General features: G+C 44.9%; 1 protein-coding gene across 1 annotated transcript in view; it reads left to right on the top strand.

Moving 5' to 3' along the window:
• MRPS9 (mitochondrial ribosomal protein S9) overlaps positions 1 to 22,431 on the top strand; it is a 470,563-nt gene that overhangs the window by 186,227 nt on the left and 261,905 nt on the right. The window contains exon 5 of the mRNA XM_078657998.1: positions 15,601 to 15,680. Within this exon, the coding sequence (XP_078514124.1) occupies positions 15,601 to 15,680 (80 nt within the window). The remainder of the gene's footprint in view (positions 1 to 15,600; positions 15,681 to 22,431) is intronic.

Below are 22,431 nucleotides of genomic sequence, written 5' to 3'. Positions count from 1 at the left end.
TTTATCCAAATTGATAGCCCCCCTTTGCTCTCCCCGAGGTGGATGATTGCGCGGCAACTATACTCATCATGCTAAATCTCGGATACCTCGTATGTCTCCTGCAGCAAAACAATGTCAAAAGTTTCTTTAAAAGGTCACCACACACTACACTCTGCACTAGCTTCATATTGAGCTATATTCTAGCTCGCCGCCGTTATTGAACCTAAGTTAAGGAGGAACAAATTGCTGCAGGTGGGGCAAGGGGCAAGCTGGCCTAGGATCTGGGCTGGCTTCTATACTGGGGCTGCTGCAGGAGGAAAGACAATATTGTCAGTCAATATCTGTAAGATCTTGCAATGGTAAAAAGTGATTTTGCAAGGAAATGCTGTTTTCAGGTGCTGGGGCTTGTGGTCCTTTATGGAGTGGATCATCTTTCGGTCATGGAAAAGCTGCTTTATAATGAAAACCAAGAGTGAATATCAAAATGTTACCAGTACTGCCATAAAGATTGCAAACACGAAAAGTAAGCACCTGACAATGAAATGGTTATTAAAATGTATAACAATGGTGTTCCTAGTGGCATTTGTTCCAGAAGGGCCTGTCCGTGATACTCTTCCCACTAAAATAAGGTGGTTGAATAGGGAAGGGCTGAAGTCAGGGTGTTTGCTGAGCCAGTGAGTTACCTTGTTCTTAAGTTGCACTGGGATTTGGAATATTCCCTCTCCAAGCAAGGGAACTTTGGTTAGGGTGAGAACATAAGGGCAGGCTTCAGGCAGAAGGCTAATAGTAGGTAGCTGCTGAGGCGCAAACCAGTTTTGAGGCAGTGCCTTAGGCAGTTTGAGCATCTGGACTATTAGTGCTCAGATGGATTACTTTGCCTTTTTCCCCTTTCTATTCCCCCTCCCCCCTCCCCACTGTACCCGATAACTGCATGGGCATTCCTCTAGGCAGAAGGTTTCCAGTATATTATAAACAAAGGTAAACATTCAGGTTCATCTATCTACACCCTCCCTGCTAAAATCCACAATATTCTTTCCCCTTTAGCCAAACACAATGCCTCATCTGCAGATATTATTTACGGGAGGTTCCAATATACGCATGTCACTCCTATCTTCAGGAAGCATTCTTTGGATCCTGATACCATGGCTTCCTAAAAGCCAAGTAACCACCTTCCATATATGTTCACACTACTGGAGCAAGCAGTATTCCTTGCAGCTCCATGAATTTGTAACTTCGATCTCTGTTTTCCTCCAGGTGCTATTGGGCTTTAGCCCTGGTTTTAGTACCAAGTAGGCCATTGTGTCAATCCTAGATGAGCTGTGTAGTTGCATGGATTGCAACAGGTCAGCTACATTTATCCAGTTAGATTTCACGGCATCCCCGATAGAATGAATCTTCACATTCTTCTCAAGAAGCTATTGGAAACAGGCATATGCAGCACAGTACTCTGCTGGTTATCCAGCTTTCACTCCAATATATCCTTTTAGGTCTCAATACCACTTTTTAGATCTACTGTCAGAATCTTGGACTGTGGAGTCCCTCAAGGTTTCATCTCGTCTCCACTTTTACTTAATTTTTACATGGCTGCGTTGACTCATCTTATCCAAGTCAGTGGTTTTGTCCTGTTTCTTTGTACAGATGAAGCACACATTCTGCTGAAGGCTGCTGGAAATGCTACAGTGGCGATCTCTATTCTAGCTCCTATTCTGCCCTCCATTCTGACACCCAACCATGGACTTGTCTTAGGTTGTGAGGTATTGTTTGCTGTGCTAGCCTGTATAGGTGCAATAGAGGTGCCTCCTGCGTCAAAGCCGCTGAAGAAAATGCAGAGGATACTCCAGCACTTTCTGATGCTAATGCCATCAAGGCCTCCAGCTTGTTTAGAATGACTCAATCTATGGCAGTCTGTCTGAAAGTGGCCTAATAAGAGCGCACATTAGGGTACCCACTCTGTCACACAGGCGCTCACTTTGCGTTTTCCCAAGTGTAATGACAAATGTCCACACCATCCGTGTTGACACCTCTGTCAATGGTGATGGGGAGTTTCTGCTCATTTCTCTTAGCCCCCAGTTCAGTAGGTTGAGGGCTCTGCTAGCCCACACTGTTGAGGCGCCATTGTTGGGAAACAAACAAGATTACAAGTAATGCCCAAAGACGCACCCTGGGCAGACCCCTCATTCTATAGCCTTCTTTCCATAAGCAAATTTCCCTTGTTCAGCACCCATACCTCCAACACAATAAATGTATCCATAGTGCTTTTATTGGTGGAGCTATTAGGAGACGAGCATAAATTACCTGTGGCTTTGCACTTAGCCATTACGAGCAAAGTCTCCACACAGTTGAAAAGAGATGGCTTGGGGTTGAATGAAGTCAGCCAGTAAGGATATTCCCAGACAGGGACCCCAGAAGTTCCTATGGGACTGAGAATCTCAATCTTGACTTCGTCCTACTTGAGACCTTGGCTTTGTTTTATTTAAAACCTTCAACTTGATCCTTGCTCAATCAAGGCTCTACTGTGGCCAGTAATTCATGAAAAGCAGAGATCGCCACTGTAGCATTTCCAGCAGCCTTCAGCAGAATTTGTGCTTCATCTGTACAAAGAAACAGGACAAAACCACTGACTTGGATAAGATGAGTCAAAGCAGCCATGTAAAAATTAAGTAAAAGTGGAGACGAGCTGAAACCTTGAGGGACTCCACAGTCCAAGATTCTGACAGTAGATCTAAAAAGTGGTATTGAGACCTAAAAGGATATATTGGAGTGAAAGCTGGATAACCAGCAGAGTACTGTGCTGCATATGCCTGTTTCCAATAGCTTCTTGAGAAGAATGTGAAGATTCATTCTATCGAGGATGCCGTGAAATCTAACTGGATAAATGTAGCTGACATGTTGCAATCCATGCAACTACACAGCTCATCTAGGATTGACACAATGGCCTACTTGGTACTAAAACCAGGGCTAAAGCCCAATAGCACCTGGAGGAAAACAGAGATTGCAGTTACAAATTCATGGAGCTGCAAGGAAACTGCTTGCTCCAGTAGTGTGAACATATATGGAAGCAGGTTACTTTAGGAGGCCATGGTATCAGGATCCAAAGAATGCTTCATGAAGATAGGAGTGACACGCGTATGTTGGAACCTCCGGGAAACAATATCTGCAGATGAGGCATTGTGTTTGGCTAAAGGGGAAAGAATATTGTAGATTTTAGCAGGGAGGGTGTAGATAGATGAACCTGAATGTTTATCTCTGTTCATGATATACTGGATACCTTCTGCCTCGAGGAATGCCTATGCAGTTCTCAGGTAAAGTGGGGAGGGGGAGGGGGAATAGAAAGGGGGGAAAGGCAAAGTAGTCCATCTGAGCACTAATAGTCCAGATGCTCAAACTGCAGGGATTTTGTTAACAAAAAGTCTTCAGTTGCCTTAAATCTTGCCTCCTAGATGGCATGGTTAGGGCCACTTCTCAGATTTCTCAATTAATTTATAACTGACAATATAACAGTAGACCTGTTTGTAACCCTAAATATTTTTTAGGAGTATCCCATTTTGTTTACTATCACTGAGCTGTGCGTGCTGTGACAGTCTTGTACATCTGTCAGGCTACTATGTGGGCGTCAGTCCATACGTTCATGAAGCATTACTGCCTGGATAGCCAGGTCTGGCGGGAGGGCACTTTCGACCGATCTGTCTTGGAGGATTTCCTGGTTTGAGCCACTCCACAAAACCACCACCTGGGGAGATACTGCTTTGGTATCTATTGACAAGGTGATGTATCTTTGGTTAGAAGTATCCATCAGAAGAACAAGTTACTTACCTCTGGTAAGGTTCTTTCCAGTGGATACTCTATCTAACCACAGATTCCGAGGATAGTCTCAATGTGAGAAAGGTGCTGTTAGAGTATCCACCAGAAAGAATGCTACCAAACCTAAGTAACTTTTTTTATTTTGAGGCATTACAAGCCTCCCTCTCTAGTGTAGGTTATCAACATTTTTTAAACACTTCGTGGCATCACTCCCACTCCCTTCCAAAAAGATAGAGCAAACGTTTTTGCTTCACAGTTCCGAAGTTCCAGATGCAGTTTGGATACAAGTCTTGCTTGCAACTGATAGAGAAATCACAGAAACATATTTATTTTAGGGACCTCATTTCTGCCCATCAGAGAAGTGTACTGTGTGTTTGAGTTAATCAGCTCCCTCTTGATATCATATCTCAACCCAAGCCATTTAGACCCTAAGAGCGACTCCACCGACTTGCTGATGCACGTAGCGAAGTACCTAATTGACTTTTGTGCCCATTTGAATTCCTGGAGTCTAGTGACTTGAGATGGTCTTAAAGACACAGTAAGGATCTCAGACCTGTCCTTGGCCACCCTGAAATCTTCCACTTTCTTGCAGGGTTCCAGATCGGTATCATAGCAGGCACTGGATTATCTGGTTTTATAAAAGTGAGCACCATTTTATCTGCTAATGAGCTTGTTTTATACTCTTCAGTATCAAAAGGTATATGCTTAATTAATTGGTGTAGTCTTCTTTTAATTCTAAACAGCTATATTTGCATTGCAAAAAGGAATGGGGAGAGGGTACACCCCTATCGTGTTTTCTTTTAGAGCGATGGAATTTTGAATGTGAGTTATTGGTCGCATGGTATGCGCCCTAGTTATGATTAGTGCCGCTAGCAATGGATGGCCAATTTCAGGCTTTTTCAGTTTTATTTTGGAGTCCTAATATCTCTTTAACTGCTGTTTAAGGGGATTTTTGACAATGTTTAAAATAAATGTTAACATGTTGGATGAATGAATGAATAAAGTCTTTATTCGGTTATAGGATGTACTTATAAAAAATATCTACATACAATATAAAACATGATAAAAAAGAAAAACTAACAAAAGATCATATAAATAGAAATGAGGTTAAAACTTTGCAGTTCCAAAGTTAAAGTAAATAAAAACCTTTATATATGATACAAACAAATCAACACCAGATTAAAATATACTGTCGCACATTAAGAATTCATGACTTTGTTCCAATACAGGGCACTTTTTAAAAAGTAGGAAAATGCAAAAGACACAGTATGATCGGTTAGCAGCTGCAAATAAAGAAAAGCGGAGTAAAAACAAGGTGATGATGGAAGGAGCGCTGAAACTTTCCAAACACTCAACCCTGGTCACAGATCTGGGTTTAATCCATCATCGATCTTTAGCTCACTTCGCCACCCCAGTACAGATCCAGCCATATGCAAATCAGTCTTGACCCTGTTCATCATGGGAACAATCCTGCCTGAACTGCCAAGCCAGGTCTTCCCTGGACTGGGAACAAGTATCCTGAGACCGGTTTTGGAGTTTCACCCCTCATCTGCCAGTCAAGCTTGAATCCAGTGGCAAAGTGAGCAAGGGGCCCGCATCTGGGCATATCCTTCCACTTAGGGTGAACAAAGTAAACACAAGGAGATGATGGACGGATCGCTGAACCTTTTCAGACACTCACTTTAGGAAAGTAGGATCTGCTTCATATCGTTGGTCCCACTTTTTGCTGGATGCAATGCTGTTTTTGACAAGTCTGACTGGGATCCTGCTAATCAGGACCCCAGTCTATCTGCTTTCTCCCTGAACTGTTATACATGTACTTAGGTACACCCCAGATTGGATACTGGGGTACCCTTGTCAGCCCCTTGTATATGGTACACATGTACCCAGGGCATAGGAACCACAGAGGCCTCCCATGGGCTGCATCATGTATTATGCCACCCATGAGAGACCATTCAAAATGGAACTACAGGCCTGCCATTGCAGCCTGTGTAAGTCAGTGCATGCACCACTTACTTAAAATATAGGTTTACTATAGCTAAGGGTCACTGTACTTAAAACCTATAAATCACCCCGATAGCAGGTCTTTACAATCCTGAGGGCAGGGTGTTTTTTATTTATTATTTTTATTTCCAGTATTTATAAAGCGCGACACTCATCCCATGGGAAATCACGGCGCTATGAAAACGAGGGAGACTGCTGATGGCTATGCTGGGGGATTAGCTTTTTGGGAAAAGGTGAGTTTTTAATTTTTGGCGGAACTGAAGGTAGTTTATGGTGTGTCTGAGATCTATAGGTAACTCATTCCACCTTTTAGCTGCCAGATATGAGAAGGCGCGTCCGCCCGTTCTTGTTTTATGGATACGTTTAGATTTGGCCAGAGCTGAGTGATTCGATCTTAGGTTCCTGTTGGGGATGTAGAAGTCAATTTTCCCTTGAAGGATTGTGGGGCCAGTCTTATGAAGAGCTCTGTGCGCATGACAGAGTATTTTGAAAGTGGCCCTCTGGCGCATCGGTAGCCAGTGAAGTTTCCTAAGGCAGGCGGATGCGGAGTCTCGCTTGCCTTTATTACAGACCAGTTTGGCCGCCTGATTTTGTAGGACCTGTAGGCGGGAGAAGAGTTGTTCATTCATCCCTTCGAAAAGTGCATTGCCATAATCAAGGCGGCTGACCAAAAGGGCTTGAGTGACTGTACGTCGGCAGTCCAAAGGTATCCAGGGAAAGATTTTTGCCAGAAGTTTGAGTATTGCAAAGCCCTTGCCCCAGAGTGATCGTATGTGGTCCTTCATGGACAGTACGTCGTCCATGATGATGCCCAGATTTGTTCTAGGTGAGAGGGTGCCCCTGCATGAGCAGGACAACCCTGCAGTCTACGGAGTCCATTCTCCTGGGTTGTCAGTAAAGCAGCCATATACTAATATAGAGGGGCATTACGCGACCGTCTGATGACCATCTCGAAAACGGGTGCAACCAACCCTATCATGTTTGGTGTCAAACATGTTGGAATCATACACCCACACCGATAACTGGTATGGGAGGTATGATTCCACCCACCAGAAAGGCCCTTCGTGGGGCTCTCTGTGTTCCCGGTACCAGCCTTCTAGCTCTAGACAGCATAAAATGGTTGCTGCCGCCAGTGACACATTTCTGCCCTCCTGCTGCTGAGCCAAGCTCGAGCAGGGGAAAGGCAGAACAATAGGCATTCTATCACAGTGAGGTGTGACCACCTCCCAGACAGGATTTAGTGTATTAGGGCTGGGTGGGTGTGCTTGCCAGCACCCGAAAACCTGCTGGAGGGGCACATTTGGTGTCCCTGTGCATAGTCTAGTTCAAACCTGTCCTGGGAGCCGTTGGCTCCCGCTCTGGTGCAAAACTGGACAAAGGACATGGGAGTAACCTGGGAGGGTCCCCTGAATCTTTCCAACCCTCTCCCGTGAGTACTTAAGGGCTTACCTGGTTGTAGGACCTTAGATTCATCATAGACAAGATTCAGAACTGAAACCACTGCACTTCGACCATCTGGGCACCATGGACTTCGCTGGACTTTGTTTGGGCCTGTCTTCCTCTCCCTCTCAGTCTTCTGCCATGTCTGTGCCTGTGCACCGTACAGGATCCGTGTAGGACATGTGGAGCATCCAAGACACCTGAAGATAATCTCCCTTGGAGTGAAGGAGTCACTCCCCTGCATTCACAGGCACCGCAACACTGCTGACCAGTCTGCTGATCCCGAGTTCCTACGGACTCCGAAAGGCTCAGCAACACAGGAGGTGGGTTTCTACGTCCCTTGAGGCCCTGCGCTGCCCTCTCACTGAGTTTCAGGCCAGTATCCCTCGTGGGTGCTGCAATATCCGAACCCCTGTGCACCGCAAACCTTTGCAAGTGCATGTGCTTGTTGGCAATTCTGTGACAAATGCATTGGGTTCCAAGTGGCCCCAACCTCTGGCAACTTTTCCTACAAAGATCTTCAACCACTTCGCATCGTGTGCTCCGTGGCATGTTGTTTTGTGAAGCTGCTTGAGCTCCTCTTGCGACACCTGTACCTCCAGCCTGTGGGTCCAATTGAGGGTCATGTTTGTTTTTCCTTGGGCTCCCCTGATTGGATTGCTCTGGGCTTGCCCTGACTCCCCTGCTTGTGGTGAGTCTCCTGGGCCTTGCTAGTCCGAAACGTACACTTCCTTGACTTCCTTTTTTTTTTATTGTTAATCCATGATTGCACAAAAGTCACAATACAGTACATCAATCACTTGTTCCATATACTTAATTTCCTACATAGTACACAACCTACATCAAGAAAAAAGAAACAAAGAGGAAAAAGAAAGCAAAAGAGTAAGAAGAACTACGGTCATACGGTTTATTCATCCATATAAATAGCAACTGGACCCCAGATTTCACAGCCTAGTTTCTTTTTCCGTTTGCCTCTCAATGCATATAGGCTATATTCTATATTAAAGATTGCTAGGAATCTAGCCCTCCATAATTCAAAAGATGGCACATCCTTCTGGAGCCACATTGAGGCAATACATAATCTTGCCACAGCAGTTGCCAAAAATACTAAATACCGATGTTTATACACCACTTGGCTTCCTGCGTGGGTTGCTTTTGCCAAGGCTTATTGGTGCTGCCGACCCCTCAGCACTCGACATCCTTCGTGGGAAAGCTTGCATCCGGCTCCTGGTCATCCTCAAGTTCGCCTGGTCCCCGCACCTGCAGAGTCAAGGTCACTGTCAACTTACCTGAAGCACCCGACATGGGCGGGCATTCGTCTACAGACCCTGGTCACTCTTAATGGACCCAGACTCTGTCCCCTCTGCTTTCAGGTATGCCTTGACAAGAATCCACGTTTGGATTCCAACGGACACTTTCTCCTCTTCCAGCAGCGGCACTTTCCTGAAATCCTCCATTGGGTTTGACGCCGGTCTCTGACGCCACTTCACACCTATGCACCTGGTTTCCCTGGGATAGGTAACTTGGTTACCAGGTATCCATAGGTGGGGTGGCTCTCCAACCTTCTGTCTTCCACTGGGTTTCTTCAGGGTCCACTGGGAAGGGTCCTTCATCTTTAAAATTCCAACTGCTACTTGCACATAGACTTATAAGGAGCAAGCAGTCGTGTTCACACACTGCACACGCACTCCGTGGTGTCCCCATCTACTCACCTTGGGTGGTTCCTTGGGGTCTCAGGCATTCTACGTCCTCTCGACATTGTCCTGACTCGAGTGGTGTACCACTTTCTTAATATATGGTTTGGTCCCCCCCTGGGGCCCGCTGTGTGTTAGTGCTATTTACTGTGATCATATACCAGGCCAGCCTCTCACACTCACCCCCAGTCACAGGGCGTAGCAACGGGATGCGGTGGCAGTTGTGGCCTACTGACTTTAGGGCTAGGTGGTAATAACAGGGGGCTCGTGAGTCAGTCATTAGAATCTAGATCTGACAAAGGGAGAAATCTGTTTGCTATGGGCATTAGTGTCTTCTCCAGGATTTGCTGGCACTGGTGCCAGAGTATGGACCACATGGCGATAAAAGAAAACCAAGTGGTAGAATATTGATGCCTTTATCTGTGAGTGCAGCATGTCAGTGCTGTGGCTGAAACGCCTAGCTAAACTTGGTGACTTGCAGCTGATTACCATGCCTTTCAGGCTTTTGGCCGCTGGGCCTCCCCACTCCACACTCCTCACAAAAAGGATGTCAGAGTTTTCTTTTATATTGAAGTCAGCGTTTCAACACAACCAGTGACACACTTTATTTGTCAACTGCGACTTAGATTCCAAGGCATTATGGTCAGGTTGAGGGGCCCCCGGCCATAATTGCCACATAGGGGCAGCAAGCTAGTGCCAGATTAAGACTATGTGGGCCTTTATCAGGTTGAACGCCCTTTCCTGGACCCCTATCAGGCTCACCACAGCCAACAAGATGTTGGACTTCTCCCTGCTAGGTGGAAGGGCCACAACCGCCTCCATGGAAGGTAATTTAACAGTTCAAAGACTGAGGTATTGCATTGCTCCTTGGATCGGATCCCGAGGCCTCTGCCGACGGATTTTTGGCCATCTCCTTCCCAGGGCACTGCCATGGCAGCAGACTCTGTTCGAAACCTGGGTGTGATATTGGGAGCCAATCTACAGCTGGATGTGTTTGTGAACAAAACAGTGGCCACCTGCATGATGTTGCTTCGCACATTACGCAAGATGCTTCCTATTCTCCCGGTTCACGCCCCCCCAGAGATAGTGCGTAGTATCATCTTAAGCAGGCTTGATTACTGCAACGCACTACTTCTGGGGGCGCCAGCCACTTGGTTGGCAAACTGCAGCGAGTACAAAACATGGCTGCTAAGCTGGCTCTTTCACGGCTGCGCTCCGATTCCTCTTCTCTGGCGCTTTCTGATCTTCATTGGCTGCCAATCTTTCAGCGCATCCATTTCAAGGCAGCTTGCCTGTTTTTTAAGGCCCTTCATGGGCAGGGGCCTGTCCCGCTGCAGAAGTTGTTCTCATGGTACATGGCGGCCAGAGCGTTGCGATCTTCATCAGCCTGCCGGGTGGCAGTTCCCAAGATTATGAGGACTCGGATGGGCGGGCGTGCCTTCAGATTTACCGCTGCTAAGTTGTGGAATTCTTTACCCTTGTCGCTGAGAATCGTCGAGGATCTTTCCTCCTTTAAAAAAGGATTAAAAACTTATCTTTTCCCCAGGGCAGTGTAATTGCCATAACAGCATAAATTGGCCATAACAGCATATCATCACGGTGTTTTAAGTGTCAAGCGCCAGGATACCCTTTGGGTGACAGTAAGCGCGGTACAAATAGGCGATACATACATACATACATACAAGTGGGGTTGCGAATAATCACGTCAGGGGGAGGGAGACTAGGGCAGAGAGAGAAGAATAGGGACCCGGGGGCCTACCCGTTCCACTTAGGGTACCAGGAACGCCAGTAGGGGCTGAATTGGCAGAACCTATGGAGGAAAGAGAGTTTATGTTCGCATTAATGATTCTGCAAGATTTGGTCAAGTTAACAGCAGACTCTAATTTATAAAGTCTCTCCACCAATGGTGCAAAACACTGCGTGATAATATCTTTGAGTCTCTCCAAAATACCATCCCAGGCTGGATCAAGAAATGCCAAGTCATTCTGATGCTCCTCAGGACCCCGAGGACTTGAGATGTTAAGCTGTTGCTTAAGGTTTCTAGATCCTTTTACCTGACGCTTTCTCTTGGCCCAAGGCGCACAGACACTGATGCTTAAAATTTCAGAAGAGGCATTCAGTCAGGTTCTCCTGGACTGGAGGGGATGTGCTGGGAGGATGGAATGGGAATGGAGGGCTGGTTGGACTTCTAGGGCTGATGGCATGCTGCTAAGGCCCTCCCCTGCATCCAAAGACAGTCACCCGTCTGCCAGGTTAATTTCTTTTGTAATTACCCCTACTGCACAAACTAAGAAAGAGTCAAGAGTGGTGCCGCAAGTTTGCTTAGGGGCAATGTCCTTGTCCCTCTGCAGTTTCCACTTCCCCATATTAGGCCCCCAGTTGTCCCAAAATTAGTTAGCTAAAAAGGTTACCGGGCTGGTGGATGGTAAACCACAATAGTAGTAGAACAATGCTCTCCTGAAGCCAAAATGGGGCGGGACAACCTCTTTCGGGTGTTGAGGGGTGAAGACTGGCCCGCCCTTGGCTTGCGCAGCCGGTCTGTGGAAATGTACATTATAGTGCTCCGTGACAGCAACATGCAGCAGGTGAGTCAGGGGCCACCTCCAATGCCCCTAGAAAATCCTGGGACTTGAAGTCTCCACGCAGCAGTCTCCCACTCTGCGGGACTTGGAAATGTGTTTTATTGCACTCTGTAACAGCAACAGGCAGCAGGTGAGTCACAAGCCTCCTCCAATGCCCCTTTAGGATCCTATGACTCGAAGTTCCTATGCAGCAGTCTCCCCTATGTTATGAACCGAAGAAGCTGTAGATTACCTCTAAAATTATTCTTAATAAATATTTATTTTATGGTGATATTCTACATCAACCTTCTGTCTTACCAACTCCCACTGCACATAGTTTTCAAACGTGCTCAGGATTAACTACGACCATTCCCCTTCCTCAAACCCTCTGTGGACGTCTATCCCTCACTGTCCACAGCCTTCAAATATGCAAAGCAGGGGTTTAGAATTAATTAAAAATGCTGGATTGAGTTACATCAACCTTGGCATGAAACTACATCTTCACTCAGTGAAATGCATTTACTTGATTTGGTGTCAATTTGTTCAATATTTTTTTTTAAAACCTCTTTTTATTGAACAGTTGTCAGCATCCATCAATGTTTACTAATCAACGATTTGGTTACATGTAAATTTGTTCAATATTTTTGAAATATTACCATTAGGAAAAATCTACCGGGTGGTCTTTGAAGGGTGAAATGGTAGACATAGCGGGACCATTAGTTTTCAGACTGTCCCTGTACCCAGGTTCGGGGGCTGGCCATGGATCTAGATTTAAAGAATAAAGACACTTCATTAGAATAGGGAGCTTTTCTCCAGTGTTCCTTTTGGCTTTGTAAATTCAAAGCTGACCCAAATACTAATTGGTTGGCTGCAAGAGAAAATATTCTGTTGAGGTTGTCATTGCAGGACCTCAAGGAAAAAAACGTTCATATAAAGGTGTCAAGGTGATCATTTCCTGACTCCCAGGTTCAGGTGGTAGCACCCCCAAGTGTCAAACATCACTTAGGGCCTTTTTACGAGTTTTTGCGGCCGTGTTACTCCATCACAAACGTGTCCGCTATTCCGTCCACCGTATTACGAGTTCCATTATATCCAATAGAATATAATGGAACTCTTAATACGGTGGATGGGATATCCGTCACGTTTGTGATGGAGTAACCCATTCGCCAAAGTCTTAATCAGTCCCTAATTTAGAATGGGACTCGTATTATGGCGGACAGCATATCCGTCACGTTTGTGATACCAACAGGCCTAGGTGCCCACAAACACAACTCATATGCTACAGACTCTAAGCAAACTTTGCAGGCTTAAAAATGTGTGGACCCATGTAGAGAGCTGGTACGTATAGTCTGCAAACTATGTACCAAGCTTATGGACAATTTGTGGACCCATGTTGCGTTCCTTGTTCATAGTCTAAACATTATGAGTAGAGTTCGAGGACCTCACCCGCCTCACAGGTGTTGGGTACATCAGCAGGCTCAATTTAAAGTCCCCAAACTCTTGGCACAGTTGAGCTCCATTTAAATAATTTAAAAATGCATAATTTCTTCATTATTGTATTGTTTATGAGAATTCTAAAATGTTGACTGACTTTCCAGCAAGCTTTGAAACATTCTTAGAACGTTTTCATTGGTTGAAATGTTGTATATTTTCCGCAACTTTAAAAAGTGCTGTTTCTTGGCAACAGGGGCCACGTTCATCACTTGTAAAGAGTAGAAGACATTAGCAGGTGCTACCAACAGTCACACCTTCGTTTAAAAACTGAGCGATGATCAAGATAGCTGAAAAGAAGGTTTCATTACCATGAACTGCTTCTCCAGAGGAAGATTCATTAGCACTTTGGAGACCTTCAAACTGGAAAAACAGACCCAAGTACTCCATCATTTGGGAGTTTTTACTTTGCGCCTCAGGAGAGAAAAACTCAGCTCTTAGGGATTAACCTTCAAACTCCACACCCATAAGCTAAGAAGAGGACAGAGAGAACTGTACTCCTTTGGAACTTCGACAGTGACCAGAAATCTTAAGTCGTAACATGATAGAGAGTATTTGAAGTTTGAACGAGAGCAGACAAGATCCTAGCTGGCGAGGACGCACCATCACCAACATTTTTTGCAGGACAGATGCTACAGTAAGCAGAGCAATCCTTACCTGAACATATTTTTGTTATATTAGATGGAGTGCAAAACAAATGTGTTATTTCCGGAGAATAGAACCCCAGGATTGGGGATAAGAAAATTGAGTTTTTTATCCCATCATCCATTTCAAGTGTACTAACACAAAGCCGGCCGCGAGAAAAACATCTGTTGTAGTGGCCTATGCAGTATTTGAAGGTCAATCCTTGCATCCTAAAAATAAGAAGTAAGGAGTCGGAAGGCAGCATGGGTAGTCTCCCCTGACCTCCTGGGACGTCACCCCACTTAGATGAAGCTACAATTAATTGTTCCATGGTTGGTGAACCCCATTGCAGCTCCAAGGGCCAGCAAACCTACCTCGGGTTCTGAAAATCCCCACCCTGGAACTCTTGGTCCCACGTTAGAAACCCTCTCAGGTCCACAAACCCCTACTCAAGGTCTGCGAACTCACACAGGCCCCTGGGCCCTTGTTGAACTGCCCACATGGTTCTTGTAAAGAATTGCTGGCCTCTGCTTGGCTGCCTGAAGGCCATTACAGCAGCGGTTGGCAGGCAAGTTGGGCACAAGCCAAAGGCCATGCACAGCTGAGGTAGGCTTCCCATAGTGGTTTGGGCAGTCAGGCTGAAGGAAATGGCATGTGATCAAAAAAACTGACAAATCACTGAAAATTCAAGGATTAAGTGAAGTTATGGTTAGCTTTGGTTTAAACACCTTAACGTACGTTTAAAAAAAATCTCAGAAATTCACATAAAACGACAGTTACAGTGCAACATTTATGGGTTTGTGTTAGCCTGAAGGCTCATAGCTATACATTGTGCGAGCCCGACCCCTCCCGTGTGGGCCAAATGGCTGTCAGATCTCCTGGAGTGGACAGTGGCTGAGGAGTGTAGACTCCAGAGAGACCGTACAGACAACGATGCAGAGCTAGACCTTGAGATCTGGGGTAGTATGATTACCAAATTGCACGACCAGGACATTGACGGAAAAGATGAATCCGATGCTGGTTTGTCAGAGGGAGGATCTACTGATCCACCCACGCTGACTGCTGCCCAGCCGGCACTTGACCAGTTAGTGAACCAACCAGCACACCCTCACCCTGAGGTCGCCCGCAACCGGGAGAACCGCATAGGTGACACCAGAGTCCACGGACCATGAACTGAGACACCTCTGAAAGTTTGTAGGTTTAACATCTGAGTGGTTCTGTGTGATTTGCCCCCTCCTCTTTGCGACGGTGCCTCTCTATTTTGTTCTCCCCCACACCCTACCACCATGAAGAAAATGTAGCGGCCTTCTACTATTGCTGTTCTTTCCCTGCACCTGCTGCGGATTCACAATGACGCTGGAGTTGTACTGTTTATTCATTTTGTTTCTATATTTCTTTTTCTAATCCATGGTCATGAACTGGTTGCTGCAGGATGCCAGTGAACGATATGACCCATGTTACTTTGAAAACTCAATAAATAAAATTCCAAACAAAAAAGTACAGTATTTAATAAACTAAAACAGAAAAATCACTCACATTCGCCTACACTACTTATTTAAAAAAATCATTTTTATGCATATACATTTTAGAAAGAAATGTACCCGTTTCATCACCTTTTATTACCAATAAAGCAAAAAGTAGTTTTAGGACCGTGTGGTAGAGTTTGTGTCTGACACATAAACTTGGCTCTCTTGCCTGTTACAGCACGGTCTTTCCTATTAAGGTTGAATATATTTTAAGTTTGCATTAGGGCTATGTGAGGGAATACCTACTGACTGAGATAGCATTCTAACAACCTGGATTTGTATTGCAACGAGGTCGATATTTACAATTATTGTTTTATTTAAACACATTTCAAGTCATTGGCAGTTTTCATAGTAATACATGTTTTAGACTGTGGTCTTTAAAGAGCTAATCAGTGATATAAAAGTGTTTTACGGCTGCAATTAAATGTAGTCATTTGGTAAATGTTTAACACTGACTTGTCTCATCTGGCTTTTCATTAGCAATACAATGGGGAGAAGATGGCCGACCCTTCCACTATCTTTTTTATACCGGCAAGCAGTCATACTATTCCCTAATGCATGTAAGTACAGTTTTGGTCTGGAAGTAAATGATCATTATGCAAACCTGATAATAAATGGCGTCTTGCTGTTTTTTTTAATATAGAACAGACATAAACATGGCATTGCTGTGTCTTAAGCTGGAATTTAAGAACCCTGCAACCCACACACTAATTAATTACAGTGGAGCATAGATGGATATGCCTGTTGATTCTCCATTTCACCCCCAGTGTGGTAAAACAAGAAATGTTATATATAAGGTTTATAATACAATCAACCTCTGACGGTGCCACATAATTCACATAAACCCTCTTTTCCTTGCAAATTCAGTCGTGCCTAAATAACACATAGCAGAATTTCACTGAAATGCATCAATGTATCCCAAATTTCCTAGCAATTGACCAGATATTATGCGATTAAAAGGATGAAATAGTTTCCTGTTTCCTTCCAAGGTTTATTTTATGTGTAACTCAAATCCAAACAAGCGTTGACTGACCTAATAGGTCTTATTCAGTTACAGTTCATGAGCCCACGGACAAGACTGCATAACCGCTGGATGGCACAGCAGTAAATTCCAGCAATCCATACTCAACCTTTCATCCATCTGAGCTTAATAAATTAAGAGCCTTTTTGCTTGGTACTCTCATCTGTCCTTTAGTCTGCTTAGGGGCAGCTGAAGCTCCATGTACGATCACGTCACACATACATGCACACTCAAGTACACATAGAGTCATATACTGCCATGATATGATAGATATTGCGATCACATTCAGGTATTGCCTTGATATACCCACAAATTATAGTCATTTCCATGGGCTCTCTTCGTGTATACTGGTACAGCCATCATGGGGGCATGTTGCCATCATATGGTATGCCCACTAAATGCCAGGCATTACCATCATCTGCCAAGAATACTCCTCTATACCCATGTACTCCAGTAATTTGCTCCATATTTGACCAATTTCCCTCACTGCGTGCAGATATCATCATCATATGACCAGGTACTCCCATCACTGGTCAGGTTGTGGGATCATACTCCATTGCTCTTACCCGTCATACAGGATAATTTTAATATTAACCCAGTCGCTCCTCTATTTTGACCTGTTATATTAGCTCTTGCCGTGCCAAAGAGAAGCTTGAGTAAATGGGGGAGGAAACAAAGATACTACTCTGATGGGACAGTTGACTGAGGGAAACTGATTTTGGAAGGGGTTGTCAGTTCCTTCGTTGGGAATCGGTTGTGAAGAGGTAAGGCTGCCTGGATCTCGATCACTCACAGTTTTGTACTGCGTGAAGCAGACTAGTTACTGACCAGTGGCTGAATGACTCTGCAGAAAGACCGTTGGATATTCTGGGGGGATGGTGGTGGGTTCTTGTGGCAGAATCTCTGTAGGTTGGTAGCTAGTTATCTGCGGATTATTGTGGGTGCACTGGTATGTGTCGATTCCGGGTGATTGGTTAATTGTTTGTTAACAGCTTGGGAGATGCTTTGTGGGATGGTTACCCCTCAGTTAGATGTTACTGAGTTTTACCATCTGTTGATGAGTGCAAGACCGTAGAAGCAGTGGTAGTCCTCTTTGTGCAGAGGCAGAAACAGTTTCTTGATAAGTGTAATTTAGTCAGTCAGTGTGTCTGAAGGTGTACCACTGACTGGCCACTCCATAATTCCCTTTTCTGTTGTTTTCTAGTCAGGCAACTTGTGGCTGTTTTGAAGTGATAGGGGTGAATGTGCGGGAAGGGAGCGAGCATCTTTCCCTTGGTGGCTTTGAGTAGCTAACTCAGTTCGTGCTTTACTTAGCAGCAAACCAGTTTCATTTGCAGGAAGGCCCTACTGCACTACTGCGGGAGCTTACGACTCTGACAGAGCAGTTGAGGCTTTTGTTTCCGAGTTCCTTGCTGATCACCACCATCTCACTAGGCAGCACAAGCGGGCCTCCAGACTCTGAGACCTCCTTCAGTAGTGGGAGTAAAAAGCAACCTGATGAATTTAGTACTGCTTCACTGGTCTTGGATCAGGGCTATTGTGTTTGCATGCATGTTAAAAACCTAAAGCACATTCTGACCCTAACATGTCCACTCAGAGGGCAGAGAAGTGAATGCTGTATGCTAATGATGCTGTAACATTCAAATGTGATATATGTCTTTTACCTATACCAATGTCATGCTTAAGTCTACTCAGTATTCACTTGTGATGTATTCAATCACCTTTTCGTATTCACACTTGTAAGGAAGGATTCACAAAGGGCAACTCAGCGTCCGCGATGTGTATATTATCTATATCTTTTCAAGGTCCTCCCAATCCTTCTCATGTGAAAGCCAAGCACCTGCCGAAACTCCCACTGTCAGAGTTCCAGTTTCTGTCAGCAGTATTTCTTCCATTGCTGTCAAAGGGGCAACAATGGATAAACAATGTTGGCTTATGGCAGTGGTTAGCATTCTAGCCTATTGACTCGATAGAAGGAAACTTTCCAGATGCCAGTGTAAACAGTGCTGATTTCCTTAATGGATCAGACTGGCTCTCCTTAGTTTGACCTAACTCTTGTATGTATTTTGATAAAGCATGTCAGATTATGTACAAGATTTCCAGGACCTTTGAGGAGCAATTAAGAAAGGATAGGTCCACGTGTTATGGCTCTTCCTGCTCTACCGAAAAATATGATTAATGCGACATTAACCACATTATTTTATAATGCAAATGTGTTTTAGTTTAAATAACTCAAATTGTTTAGTGGCCCGGTGGCAGATGCTGTGTTTGAGAGCTAGAGCTGGGACTCACAGCACCAGAGATCTCTAGTGGCTGGGGTTTGATTTCAAAGGGCCAGCGTGTTTAAACAAAATGTATTGTGCCATTAAACGTTTTGATTATCCTTCTATGGGCATCGTTTTTGGGGTATTGATAAATGGTAGATGACAATAAAATGGCTTTGCGACCCGTTCTGTACCCATGCCGGCCGCACTTCTAAACAACTACAAACCCCACCACCAAGTTTGGGCGGATCGGTTTCCTTTGTGTAGTATGTGTTTTGGAGGACCCAGTGTCCCTCAACACTTCCTTGGAACAGAATGCACTCTCACAGCCATCCCACGCCTCCACTCCTGACCTGTCATACCTCAGCCCAGTACAATAAAGTTACTGATGCATCTGTGGCTTATCCTCCTAAAAAAAAAAACAGGCAATGGATTTCACGTCTGCCAATTCCACGAAGAGTTTACTTTGCTTCACGAAATGATGTGGTGTTTACGTGTGCTCTACAAACCCAAAGGACAAAATCCCCGGTTGTCAGATACATTTATTTCCTCCGAAAAAAAAATCACTTTCTCTTTCTGTTTTTTTTTGTTACTTTGACCTTGGGCAAAAGAGCGTCTTGCCCTGGCAGGAATGAAATGAATGATAAATGCAGAGGGTGTCTTTGCTGAGTAATGGAGCCGCGGCGGCGCAGACTTTCCACGGGCTCTTTTTTTTTTTTTTTTTTTTTTTCTGGCGCGCGGACTCAGGCAGCGCGAGGACCCCCGCTGTTCATTTAAATAGGTATGTCAAATCTGCCCGGAGACGCCGCTGGTTTGATCTGTGGTAATATTTGTGAAGGTTCCATATGGACTTCAGCCCCCCGCAGTGCCGAGAAATAATGTACAACGCTTCACGGTGCAGCCGCCGATTTCTCTCGGCGGAAGGAGACGCAGCGCTGCGCTTTAGCTGTCGGAGAGGATGATGGAGCTGACGCGCTAGGCCTGTCAGCTCGTTACACGGATGGGTTGCACGCAGTGAGGCTGTGGAAAATCTGCGCCTTTTAACTTTTCTACTTAATCACGGTTGTAGCATTGCCTTTAGACTGTATGCTACATTAATTCCCTGCCTGCCTTCTGCCTTTCAGCCCACGTTTCATGGCGGAAAAGGAAAGCGGCGCAGGTCTTGTCGAGGAGCCTTATCACGCAGCTGTCATCCGGCAAGCCATTTGCATTTGTTTTGGCTGAAAACGGGGCAACCCAAGGGCACTATGTTTTGTTGCATTTCATCATAATAAAGACATTAGCAACGTACAGACGAGGAAAGCTTCTTTAGTTTGTTGGGAGATTTTGAAAATGAGCTGTATGTATCCTATAAAACAATATATAGTCAGAGTAGCACGCTTCCTTGCCAGAGATGCGCACAAAACAGCTCGCCTCCGCCCAAGAGCAGGCAGACAGAAATCCGTTTTAAGACTAATTTCTTTGCAGCGTGGCAATTACGTTGCTGCTCTTACTTGGTTGCGTTCTGTAGATTTTGCGAAATTCCGATAGCAAAAATTAAAATCATGACTTCGAGCTTGTTGTTAGACAATCTCTGTTACAGCTTGTGTGAGTCCTTTCCTTATTGCCAAAAAAAAGCTGATAACACCTTGACAAGTGAAATTTATGATTCCAAAATGTACTCTTGGTATATAATTTCCTCATTTTTATGGGCAAATTGAAGGTGAGGCGACGTGTGTGGAGGGGAGGGGCATATTGGCTGCGCAAGTGAAATCAAAGGTTCTGGGTTTGACTGCAGCGAATGATGGTTTTACTTTTTCAGTAGTTAGCTGGCTCAGACTTTTTCAAGTAGCCCCATCGTCCATCTAGCGCCACCTTTTCACCTTATTTGGTTTCTTTGCATGTATTTAAAATCTGCATTTCTTAACTTATAGTAAATTGGACCCACATATGTTTGGATCATGCATGTGTCTGTGTGTTCCCTTCCACGCTCTCACATATGTATGTGTGGTATTTCTACAGCGCAAGCCTAGCCACTTGGCAGCGGAGCACTGTACAGGGTCAGAGACCAGCATAAAGTCGACAGGTGACAGTATAGGTAGTTGGTTATGTGCCTTTTCTGTTACCACACCTACTGGTAACCTGGAAAATATTTTCCTCCGTTTTTGCTGTTTTACATATTTGCTCGATACTGCAAAATCAGCACATATACCATGTATAGACCTTGACTTTTCAACCCAAGGTCTGTACTTTAATGCTAGTTTTCTCCACCCCCGTTTCCTGATTTCTTTGCCTGTCAACCTCACTTGTTGGTATGTACATATCTGGAGTATTGATAATATGTTGATCACTGCCCAAGCTAGCTTCAGTGTGCATTGGCTTAAAGGCTGTCCCTCACTTGTGGTAAAGGAAGGGCGAGAATGTACTTGGTGAGTCAAAACTGATCCATGCATCACTGTGATCAAAGAGGTCAAGTGTATAGACTGGACAAGGTACATATTAAGAGTTTCTCGAAAGATGCCACATTTACAGAGATGCAGGGATGAAAGAAGCATGGAATATCTCAATTGTACAGTTCCTTCCATATTACAGAGGTGATAAACAAGGTAAAATAATTTTGAAACAAGTGAGGTAACTGGGTGGTGCAATTGTGAACAGTTGGCTGGAAAGTGATCTCTCATCAAATCCAAACACAAGGAGATGATGGACGGAGTGCTGAAACTTTTCAGTTACTCACCCCCAGTCACAGATCTGGGTTGAATGCATCATCATTCTTTAGCTCACTTCGCCACCCCAGTTCAGACCCAGCTTTATGCAAATCCGTCTTGACCCTGTGCCTCATGGGAAAAGTCCAGCCCGAACTGCCAAACCAGGTCTTCCCTGAACCGGAAACAAGGATCCTGGGACCGGTTTCTGGGTAACACCCTTCATCAGCCAGGCTAGCTTGAATCCAGTGGCATAATGAGCAAGGAACCTTTCCTGATTTTTTTGCCTGGCAACCTCTCTTGTTGGTATGTACATATTTGGAGTATTGATAATATGTTGCACACTACCTAAGCTAGCTTCAGAGTGCATTGGATTAAAGGCTGCCCCCCACCCCCCACCACCACCTTGTGGTGATGGAAGGGAGAGAATTTAGTTCGTGAGTCAAAACTGATACATGAATCACTGCGATCAAAGAGATTCAGTGTACAGACTGGATAAGGTACATATTAAGAGTTTCTCGAAAGATGCCACATTTACAGAGATACAGGGAGGAAAGAAGCTTGGAATAGAATATCTCAGTTCCACGGTTCCCTTCATATTACAGAGTTGATAAACCAGGTAAAATAATTTTGAAACAACTGAGGTAACTGGGTGGTGTAATTGTGAACAGTTGGCTGGAAAGTGATCTCTCATCAAATCCGACACATATATGTCTAGTGGGGAGACCTAATGCCACAACCATTTTTAGGTCTCGCCTACGCAGTGCGCAAGCGCTGCTTAGGAGATGACCTCTTGGAATCGCTCTGTGCTTTCTAGGAAACTCCTGCATGTTTTGCACAGTTTCCTATTAGTACTCATACATGTATGGCGTTTCCCTTGCGGGAGCGAGCAGCAGTGCCATCTGTTAGCAATTATCGCGCCTGGCGCTGCTCGCTCCCGTAAGGAAAAGGCTGTCCATGGACTTCCGGTCGCCCTCCACGTAAATCTCATTATTACTGCTACTGGGAAGGAAAACAAGCGCGTCGCTTCAACTTTCGCATCAGCACTTGTTATTTTCTTGATAACGTTTGGTCCCTGGGGAGAAGACCAAAGGCACCCGCTGCGGCCATGGGTAATGGTGCTTTATGAGCGCAAGCCGTTGTGAAATCTGACTCTACTCGGTGGCCTTTTAGACATTGCTGTTATGGAATGGTAACTCAACAGAAGCAAAACACAGAGCCTCTGTTTTTGCTCTCTACTTGGGATCTGAAATGTGAAAAGGCGCAGCTGTTGCCGGTCCAGCGTTTTCTGGCAACTCCGTTGTCAATGGCCGAGAGGAACTTAAGAAGCTATCCATCCCTG

This window comes from Lissotriton helveticus, chromosome 8 (genome assembly GCF_964261635.1).
Source record: "Lissotriton helveticus chromosome 8, aLisHel1.1, whole genome shotgun sequence".
NCBI classification, from domain to species: domain Eukaryota; kingdom Metazoa; phylum Chordata; class Amphibia; order Caudata; family Salamandridae; genus Lissotriton; species Lissotriton helveticus.
The sequence above is the reverse complement of the archived record's forward strand: the minus strand, read 5'-3'. Positions and strand labels throughout refer to the sequence as shown.